The sequence below is a fragment of the Kryptolebias marmoratus genome, linkage group LG6 (genome assembly GCF_001649575.2).
Source record: "Kryptolebias marmoratus isolate JLee-2015 linkage group LG6, ASM164957v2, whole genome shotgun sequence".
Classification (NCBI taxonomy): Eukaryota; Metazoa; Chordata; class Actinopteri; order Cyprinodontiformes; family Rivulidae; genus Kryptolebias; species Kryptolebias marmoratus.
The window spans coordinates 27374974-27386030 of NC_051435.1; the positions used below are offsets into that span (position 1 = coordinate 27374974).

At 40.7% G+C, this 11057-nt stretch overlaps 1 protein-coding gene across 1 annotated transcript; it reads right to left on the bottom strand.

Annotated features, from left to right (window-relative positions):
• Nucleotides 1-334: 334 nt before the first annotated feature.
• Nucleotides 335-1543, bottom strand: LOC108247870 (trace amine-associated receptor 13c-like). The gene is made up of 2 exons (XM_017436244.2): nucleotides 1352-1543; nucleotides 335-1238 (listed from the first exon to the last, which is right to left on the bottom strand). The coding sequence occupies exons 1-2, from the start codon at nucleotides 1522-1524 to the stop codon at nucleotides 422-424; spliced, it is 990 nt and encodes a 329-aa protein (XP_017291733.1). The 5' UTR covers nucleotides 1525-1543; the 3' UTR covers nucleotides 335-421.
• Nucleotides 1544-11057: the final 9514 nt, after the last annotated feature.

Below are 11057 nucleotides of genomic sequence, written 5' to 3' on the forward strand. Positions count from 1 at the left end.
TTTCTACATCTCTAAAGCTTTAAAATGATACACAGTTAGTTGAAATATGGCAAATTATTGCCTGGCAACAAGTTATTTATTTATTTTTTTTTACAAGATTCCCAATTCAAAAAACTTGATTTATTTATTAGTCTAGAATGATGTCATTGGGATTTACAGCCCTATATTTAAAAAAGAGAATGTCCAAGCATCACCTATTTTGCCCTGCAGCTCATCAGCCTTTGTGCATTCTGATTCATTCTGACTAATTTCAGCACAGGACACACATGTATTGGTCATCTGTTTTAGGCTTTTATATTGTAGAGTTGAACTTATTATTTAGCAACATAATACATCTATTTTATACATCAAATTTCTTGTTTTTCTGAGAAGATTTGACAAAACTGCAGAAGTTTTATGAGTGGTTGAATACGTTGTGTCTCTACACTATGTTGGCCTCACGGGAGCCAGGCTGCAGTACCTGCAGAGTGACAATAAGTTTAATGGCTTTTCTGAACCAGGGGTAAAACAGGGCATAAATCACAGGGTTTAGACAAGAGTTAAAATAAAACAGGAAGATCAAAAATGATGCATATGTAGTACTGGTCACATTAACCTCAATAAGAGAGTAACCATAATATGGACAGAAACATATTAGATATACAATAATGAGAACACCAAGTGTCCTAGCTGCTTTCAACTCAGATTTCTTTGTCGTTAAAGTCACTGAGTGATTAAGTGTAACAGCTGTAACATGAGAGCGCATGGCACGAGCCTGAGATACAGCCACCACAAATACTCTCATATACAGAACTACAATTACAGTAACTGGAAAAATGAAGTTCAAAATCAGGTCAATGATTCCAGTTATATAGCTGATGGTAATTGTACATTCTCCAAAGCATGAATTACTCCTGTCTGGTTGAATCAGCTCATCCCTCATGTAGAAAATGCTGTAGAAAGCTGCACCAAGCCAACACAGACAAACAGAGCGCTTGACTCTTGCCAAAGTGATTCTGGTAGAATAATGAAGAGGGTGACAAATAGCAACATAGCGGTCAAACGATATTAGAATAATGCTTCCTATTGAACCAGAGACAATTTGAGAAACAAGATAACTATATAGGGAACAGGTGAAATCCCCAAAAAACCAGCAAGTTGTGTTTCTAAGAATTTCTCCAGGCATCAACAGAAGGCCCACAAGAAAATCTGACACAGCCAGTGAGAGGAGCAGGATGTTCGTGGATGTGTGAAGCTTCCTGAAACGAGACAGGAACAAAAATACAGTGATTCAATATTACATATAAAAAAATGTAAAAAAAAAAAGCCTGTAAATTTAATTGTAAATTTTTTTCTAGAAGTAAATCTCTGCCTGAAGTGGGTGATTGCAATTATGATGAGCATGTTGAGGACTACAGTGATCAAAGAGATGCAGAACAGCACAATGTTTAATAGAACAGTTTTGGACCAGTCAAGTGTCGGCTTCCTGCAGGAGCTGTTTACAAGATGTGGGAAACACAGATCTGATCCATCTTGGGTCTCCATCACCAGACATCTGCAGCTCTCTGACCCAAAATTTCTGTCACACAACTGATTTATCTTGTCCTTCATCAATCCCATTATCTCCTTTAGTCTCTATAGATCACTGCTGACACACCTCCACTCCACAGTATTATTACAGGTTTTTCTTTGATTTGATAAGTCCTAAAGCTTTTTTTACCCATCTATTTGTTCACATTCTGTATCAATTTGGTTTGTTTTAGGGTGGCAGGGAGCAATGGTCTCCAGTGGCTAATGGGAAAGAGGTGGGGTACAGCTGGTATAGCTGGTGGGCAGGTTGCAAGTCCACCACATAGCCACACAAAGATAAACAAATCAGGTAACCATTCATCTACACACTCGTAAAGTCGGGTCAGATCAGAACTTGTAATTAACTTAGCATGCATATTTTTGAACTGCTGGTGGAAACCCACACATGTGGAGGAAAACGTGCAAACTCCACAAAGAAAAGCCCCAGCCAAATTTTTAATTTTCAACCTTATTGCTATGAGTCAACAGTGATAACCAATGCAATACTGTTTGCCCTAGCTTTCTCATATCAACTTTAAAATTTTCCCTTTTCCTCATTTTTTATAAAGATTCTGTAAAATTATTGTCAATACTTTCTATTGTGTAACTTGAACCAAGATTACCTCATATTGTGAATAACCAAAAAATACCTCCTCTTTGAAGTTAGTCTTTCCCAATAACTGCTTTTGGACCAAACAGATCCAACAGAGCAGTGAGAGTCATAGTAACTAAGGACGTTTATATTCAACAGTAACAAGCTTTATTGTCATTGTACGCTGCAATGAAACTTTGTTTGCAGGACTTCCTGTAGCAGCTACTGTGATTACAGGGGGACATGGTTTGTTGTTGCTCTAGCAGACTCTTCCCAGTTCTGGGAAAGAAAAAGTTTGAATCTGTTGGTGCAGGCTCACATTGTTCTCACCCTGCTGGAGTGGGGACTTGTGAATCCAAAAAAGGTTAAAGAGCAAAAACAACTGGACTTCTATTCTGTAGCTGACGTTTCACTTCTCATCCAAGGAGCTTTCTCAATTCAAAAAAATTGAATTGATTTTGAAATGTGTACTGGCCTAAACACTTGGCTTAACTATTCCTTAATATTTATCATCTGCTGCTGAAAGGCAGACAATATGTAGTTGCCTGTGTGGGTTTGTAAAATATTTTATAAACCAGTTGATGAATTTTAATTAAACTGTCAGAAAGTAATCACTTAATGGTAAGAGGTATAACAAGACACTCATTTCACAAGATGTGATGAAACTTTGGGACATAGAACAATATAATAGGTCCAAAAGATTAGACATGACTTTTACAATATTTTTAGGAACACAATTTTTCAACAAAGTCAACTGCCATCACCCCTTTCTGATTTTTCTCCCTTCTGGTTTCTCATTAATCTCTTCAGACGTAAGAACAGTTCTTTAACTATACATCTATACAGCCTTCTAACATCTCTTTGAAGTTATGTGACATTTTGAACACAGTAGGGTCCAACTCATTTTCACTAGGAGCCAAAATTCAAAAATTAATTAAGGGACAACCATTTTTTTCAATAGTAAAAAAAATGTCAGAAAAAAAATTTGCCATGTTTTTTCTGTATTTTTTTTGTTTGTTTTTTTTTGATAAAATATTCCTTCAGAAATATGGAAAAAAAATTAATGTCTTTTTCATGACTACAAAACAAACCAATACAAACACAAAACCCTCAAGGACCAGGATTGGACACCACTGCCCCAGTGAATATACATTGACATCTGATTACCTTTTGGATTCTACTCAGTTCACTTCAGTACCACCCCCCCCCCCACCCCATTCCTGCAGGGCTCTCCACCCCACACGTCAAGGCCCTTATGATGAGTTCTGTTGCAAATGCTGGGGTGAAGGGGATTGGCATCAAAATCACCCTGGGGTCAGCTCCTCAACTGGCCCCTTCTGACCAACCCAAGGCCAAGGAACCACTGGGGACCCTCAAAGATGCCAAAGGGAGCGACCACACCATCTGGCCATCTGGAAGAATCTGCACCAGTCCAGAATGGCAAGCCCACCGCCAGCAGCCCCAGATCAGAAACACGCTGGCCAAGCCAGGAACCCAAGCATCACACAGGCCCCCCAAGTGCCCTCAGTCTCCAAATCCCCTCTGAACCTTGAGGGTTCTGCACAGTATCTTAGCTACTCTTAGGACCAGTGGCGCAAAAAGTGGGTATGCACTGTATGCAACGCATAGGGGCGCTGCTCTAGAGAGGGCGCCAAAACGATGTGGGAAAATTTTTTTCTTGTCAGCATTTTCTATATTTAACAGCAGTTTGTGCATGTATGAAATGATCAATAACAGAGGAACAGCACTGATTAGGCGCCCCTCCGCTCCTTCACCTCACCTCCTGTCGCTCCCCCCTCCCACACAGGTTGCTTGGGCACGCCCCCTTCGAGAACGCGCTCAGGCGCTTTTTTTTTTTTCTTTCAAATTTGAATTGTCATACACTTCGGGTGTTAGTGCACTTCACAACAGGAAGCTAAAGATGGGGCGGCTGAAAAAACGCTCTCTGGGGCACAAAACAGAAAACGGAAGAGGGAGAGGGATAAAGATGTTGGAGGGATGAAGAAAAGGTTTTCAAAGTGGTTGAAAGACAGTAGGTAAGTAATGTCAGTGTGTCAACAGGAGGGTTGTAAATATTCAGGTTAGCTTAAGCTAGCCTAAAAGTGACAGGTGGCTAGGGTTGCCATCCCTCCCGTAAATACGGAGTCGTCCCGTATTTGGCTGTTAAATGTTGCGTCCTGTTTTGAACCAATACAGGACGCGATTTGTTCCGTATTTCTATAATTGTCCGATAGACACGCCTATCACACACATATCCACACTAAGTGTAACAATAATGACCAAAATAAAACACGGGAAATATTAAGACCAGGCTAAAGTTGTCGTGGCGGGAGCGCCCGGCTATGGTCCAACGCTATTGTCACGGTTGCCTAGTGACGGACACAGCCGAGGTGAGCTGCTGTCAACCCGCGTCTTTTTAAAATTTCCATCCGATACCTCACCATGTCATTAGAAGCAAAAACTTTTGCAAAAATGCAGACGTGAGTGAGAAGACGCACATCCCAGGATGAACAACGTCAGTGAGGATGAATACAGGCAATAAAAACACTGTTGCACGGTGTGCTGTATGATATCAGACATAATTGATCAGTAGAGAAACATTGCAGAAGAACCAGACATCAGTGTCTCTCAATCCCTCAATCAGCTCCTGGGACCCATATAATACAGAACATTTTGCTGTGATCAATTAAGTTTCTTTTTGTACTTTTAGTAGACTATTATGGTTCGATTATTGGATTAGGATGTTGAGTTTAGATGGTACGTTTTTTCATATAGTAATAATCAAAATAATATAAACGGTATTTTAAAGAACAGTGTTTGGTTTTCTGTTTTGTCTCTTGTTTCATGTTTCATTTTCTCCTCCTCAGTCTCTCTCTCTCTCTGTCTCCCTGCCACACCCACCTACACCTGTCCCTACTTCGTAATCACGCCACCTGTCTCCACTTACCTCATCATCCTCAGTCTTGAAAACCAGTCTTGTTTTAGTTTGTTTTATTTTGTTTGCTGCCACGTCAGCTTTTTGTTTTGGTTTGTTCTTTAGTTAATAAATTAGTTGGTAAGTAGTTAGTCTGCGCACTGGGTTCGTCTGTCATCTCCACCCCTCATGACAGTCAGTCTGGCTCTAGAAGTCTCACAGTATCTTAGTCCTGTGATTATTGACTACATTTAGTGGAGTCAGGGAGCTCAAGTACATGCTCAACACATATGTTTGTGTACTCTATTCCAGCCACTTGGTTATGGCATTCCATGTATGTTTTGCCTGACTGCATCTTACATCCTGCTATTATGTGCTGGACTGTCTCAGAGGCGTCTTTACACAACCTGCATCTTGGGTCCTGCCTGGTATGATAGACCCCGGCCTCTGTTGCTCTGTGCTGAGGGCCTGCTCTTGTTCTGCCACTATTAATGTCTCTGTGCTGTCCTTCAGTCCAGCCCTTTTTAGCCACTGTTAGGATTTATTGATATCAATCACTTCCCCAATCTGCTGGTGGTACAAGCCATGTGTGGACATGTTTTTCATTATTTTTCCTTTTGTTTCTCCACTTTTACATTGAGTTTCTGCTGCCTGAGACATTCACTTAGCAGTTCATCATTGTGGGCTGTCTTCCCAATGCACTCCAAGAACTTGATTGTTTCATCATGTAAAGTGGTTGTGATGCTTAGTAGTCCTCTGCTCCCTCTCCCTCTTTTCCCTCAGCATATATATATATATATATATATATATATATATATATATATATACACAATAAAAAAGTAAAAGTAAAGTATATATATATATATATATATATATATATATATATATATATATATATATATATTAAGCATTATAGCTCTGAGTGCTCTAATGACCACTGGCACTATCTAGATCTTTACTTTTCACAACTTCTGTTTCTTTGTTCAGACCTTGGCATTTTCCATGGTTTTTGTGTTTTGTTTAGTCACTTGGATCTGTAACTGTACTTTTTTATACTGCCTTCTTTTTTGGTTTGTCAAAGATTGTAATCTCCACTTGGTCAGCCAGTCTTGATTTGGAAATCCAAAATATTGTTTTCTACCACCTTTGGTGGAACCTTATACTTTGTTTGTGAGACCTGCAGACTGAACTCAGCACAGATGTTCCAGCCACTTGGTTATAGCATTCCGCTGGACTGTCTGGTCCAGTCCAGTAAAACAGTCTGGTTCCTGTCTGGTGTGGTATACACTGGCCTTTCTTGCTTTTGTGATGCCATAATTAGTTCTTTCAATTAATCTTTAGCTAATCAAAGATACTTGCCCAGTGTCGGAGCAACAGATGTGTCTATTTAGATCATAAAACAAATCAGAAATTACTAAAAGAAAATTAAAAACAAGGTTGATTATTTTATTAATATAATCTTGGTAGTGGATTGTAGAATGTTTTACAGGTTTGGGGGCTTTTCAGCAAAAATATTCCAAGCTGAATCAGTGAAGATAATGAAACATGAGACTTATCAGATAATTAATTTGATGAAATTCTATGTGAACATGTTTCTAATGGAGATCAAGTGTAAGGGTGTAAGGTGTATCAGAGGAATTGTATGATGCAATAGCAATGTCTGGAAATGATTGCATCATCTGTTTGTGTGGAGTCTGAATCATGTGTTTAAGCTCAAACATGTTTTTCTAATTACCTTTGATTGCAATGACACCCAAGAGGCTGTGTTATCATCATGTCACACTCAACCATGGAGGTGTGAACAAACTTTCTATCTAGAGAGGTTCAGTAAACTGCAATTTGATCTGTTAATGGACTACAAAACAAAGATAAACATTTATTCTCCCTGGACGTCTGAGTGTCTTCCAGTCATTGCTCTTTTTTTAACTGCGAAAAATATGTTTAAAAAAGAACCTTGTTTAGTTTGCCTGACAAGACCAATTTTAGTCAAAAAGACATGTCATGACAGCCATTTGACATTGTTTAGCCCATCTGACATGCTCCAGATCTAGCCTAATATATTGGAAAATGGCCTTTGTTTACCCAACCTGAGCAGTTCCCAATCTAGTGGAAAAGACACAATGAGAAATTGAATATTTTAGTAATATTTTTCAACACATACACAGCATTAGGTGCTAATTGGATTAGGACTAAAAGAGTTTTGACTGCCAAGCATAGAACAAACAATACCACATTCTGTTTTGTATCTGTGTCACATGACTGTAAAGTAGGTATGTGAAGTTGGAACAATAGGTCATATATATAAAGGGTTAAAAAATTGAAATAAAAATTATAAAAAACAAAACATAATGTTTAAGACAGTTAAAATCAATGAAACCATAGCTCGTAGTATTAAGACTGGAAAAGTCAACACCAGAGTATTTGATTGTGTTTAATTTATTTTATTGTGTCACAAAAAAGCAACAAGGCTAAAACATTTTTAACTTACTATTTCAGTGCAATGCAAAATCAGCCATGAGAGGGTGCATGTTGTCCCAGATGAATGTAACACTGCTCAGAGGCCGGTACTGCAGAAGGAATTCTGCAGCCAAGTGATAATGCATCAACTTTAATTGCAACTAGACACAGAACCCGGAAGTTATCATCACATACTGTAAGACAAGCACCCCTTAGTAGGCAGGCTGCAATATAATTTCCAATGTAAATAAATGGAACATTTACCTGACTAAATCTTAAAACTACACTTCAATTTTTATTTTTATTTTTTTATTTTTTTATTTTTTTGGGGGGGGAGTGAATTTTTATTGATTCATGTAATTCACCAACAAGGGTAACATCAAGAAAACCTCCTACACCATGAACTGCAGAGTCTTGTGCCAGGAGCTTTGAACCCTCAAGAAGCAATTCAAGAGAGCTCCTGAGGAGAAGCAACCATTAGAACTGCACAACACCCTGCGGAAGAACCTGATAACCCTTCATAGAGCAGAGTGGTACAGGAAGCGAGGAAGAGAGAGAACTTAAAAGTGAGCCGCCTTCATTGCAAAATCCTTCCACTTTACAAAATAACTGCTTGGGGACAAGCACAGTGGCCTGCTAGAGTGCTCAATAGAAGAAATGAATAGCTTCCACTAGAACACCTTGAGCGACCCACTGAGAGAACAAGACTAGGGACCCAACAAAATGCCTATTAACTCTGCTCCACCAGCAGGAGAGTTCAAGTTCAAGGTGGCTGAAGAGGTCATTAAGGCAGCCCACTAAGCATCCTCTCCACGCCCCAGTGGCATACCGTACCTCATCTATAAAAGCTGCCCAGAGCTCCTATGGCACCTGTAGAAAATCTTAAAGGGGATTTGGTCATGAGGGAGCGTCACAGACCAGTGGTGTGCAGAAGAAGTCTGGGTTCCCAAAAAAGAGGGCTCAAAAAACATCAAACAGTTTAGTACAATCTTGCTCACAGAGCATAAAAATAAAGGTGTTTTTCAACATTCTCTCTTGAAAAATGACTGGGTTTCTCCTCAAGATTAACTATATCAACCCCTTGGTGCAGAAGGTTGGGATTCCGGAGCTCCCAGCTGCCTAGGGCACACTGGTGTAGTCACACAGCTCATCGGAGAGCTGTGTGACTGGTGTAGACTGAGAGGCCCGTGACAAGAGAGGTGACCTAGTTGTGTTGTGGTTGAAACTGACCATTGCCTATAGGTCCATCTCACATGGTCACATGATGGAGGTGTTGAGCTCGCTCTACACCTCCACCATGTCCGAAGAAAGCTCAAGGATTTGATTCTGGGTTACTACCATAATTTTAGGCTCAGGGTCACTTCTTCAGTAACATCAGACTAGCACCATCATGACGAAGAAATAATAGCAGGCTGCACCATCTCTGTTATCCTTTTCACCCTCGCAATGAACATGGCAGTCAAGGCTGCTGAGGTAGAATGCAGATATAAGAGCCTATACGGATGACCTTACTATCCCAACATCAGTCCCAGGGAGCAGGTGAATCTTACAAAGACTCGAGAGACTCATCTCATAGGCGAGGATGAGTTTCAAGTCTTCTAAGTCGAGATCCATACTGCGGAAGAAGGGGAAGTTGATTTTCAATTTCAGGAACTGAAATCTAATCCATAATGGAGTATCTACTATTTTGGGAAGTTCTTTCACTCCAGTCTGAAAGACTCCGATGCTATTCAAAAATTGTGTGATGAGTTGCGAGCTTGGCTCACCAAGGTGGCCAAGTTCAACCTGCCCAGCAGATTTAAAGCCTGTATTTGCCAGCATTCCTTCCTGCCCCAAATCTTGTGACCTCTGTTTGTCTATGCAGTCCCAGTAACAACTGTGGAATCACTTGAAAGGAAGATCAGTGGCTGTCTTTGAAAGTGGCTGGGCCTTCCTTGCAGCCTTCCTTGCTGCTACTAGTATATGACTAGTAACACTCTGCAGCTATCCTTCAGTAATCTCACAAAGGAGTTCAAGGTTACATGCACAAGAGAAGCCCTAAAGTACAGAGATTCCAGGCACCAAAAGGTGTCAGCAGCTGGCATACAGGTGAGGACAGGAATAAAGTGTAAGGCAGAGAAGGCAGTGAAGAGTCACATTTGAGGCAGAAGGCACTGGTGGGGGTCTCTGCAACAGGAAGAGGACTTGGGCTACTACCCAAAGACAATGCCCTGGGCAAGGACAGACACCAGCTAATTCAGGAAGAGCTCTGAGCAGGGTTGTGGGACTTTGGCAGCGAGGAATGTGAACAAGGTGGGAGAGCACATTCCAGCGTAAGGTCATTTTGGCTAACATTTTACAGGAAGACTTTCACTGCATCTGGTTCCTTTTGCAAGCAGTTTATGATGCCCTGCCAAGTCCTGCAAACCTTCACATCTAGGGGAAAAGCAAAACATTGCTTCTTTACTTTGGATAAGGTTCCCTAGAAACTTCCTCAGCAGCTGCCCAAAGGCCCTGGCTGATGGTCGCTATCGCTGGTGCCATGAGCAGGTCCTTGAAGCAGTTGCACAGCGTATAGCCTCAGCCATCAGCACCAGCAAACATCATCATGCTCCCAAGAAGACAACTCCCATCATCAAGGCTGGAGAGAATCCCTGGGTACATCCACAGACCATAAACAGCCTTCTCCACACAGCACCAATTGGCAGCTGGAGATTGATTTGGGAAAACACCTGAGGTTCCTCCAGCACATCATAACAATATACCTCCAGCCAGACATGATCATTACCTCTGATGCTTCAAAACACCTGATCATGCTGGAACTCACTGTACCCTGGGGTAAGCGAACTGTGGAAGCAAATGAAAGGAAATGTGTAAAATAAACTCTGGTCCTCGAGGGCCGCACTCCTGCATGTTTTAGACATGTTCTTGCTTTAAAACACCTGGTTCAAATGAATGACTTGTTGCTCCTGGAGAACTTGATGATTTGGTGAGGAGGTAATTAAACCATTTGTAATTAAACCATTTGAATCAGGTGTGTGGGAGCAGAAAAACCTAAAACTTCCAGGACAGCGGCCCTCGAGTCCTGGAGTTTGACACCCCTGCTGTACAGGAAAGGTTGGAGAGCTAAATGGGGTTTTTGAGATTTTGGGCCAATGACTAGGTTCGTATAGGATAGTTAAAGGTAAGGGATGTCATGAAAAGAACAAGTGGAGCCACAGGTTATCTTTTAGCTGGATTGTATTGAATGGTTTGCACAACAGTTAACAATCACTTTTTTAAATAGCTGGACATATGACAGCATAAAATAAAAGAAATACAACCAATGTGTCCAGTAATACCTTTGACCTCAGATTGTGCTTTAGTCAATAAGTGATGTCAATCAAAGGTGCTTCAGGTAAGAGTCTGTGTCTATTCAGGGATGTAGAATGGAAATTCCCTACTACACAGTTGTTCAAACATGCTGCAGTGGTGGGAGAACAGCCTGTTTTCCATGGAAGAAGAAGAAGAAGTTTGACCAAGAAGTTTGGTCTAACTTGGTTTAAAGATTCTCAAGGGTGGCTTGCC

Bases quoted from the DNA above. Each gene is read 5' to 3' on its own strand.
- LOC108247870 (XM_017436244.2), bottom strand. From the start codon at position 1,524: ATGGAGACCCAAGATGGATCAGATCTGTGTTTCCCACATCTTGTAAAC. The intron at 1,239-1,351 runs GCAGAGATTTAC...GTCTCGTTTCAG, and splicing joins ATTGCAATCACCCACTTCAG to GAAGCTTCACACATCCACGA.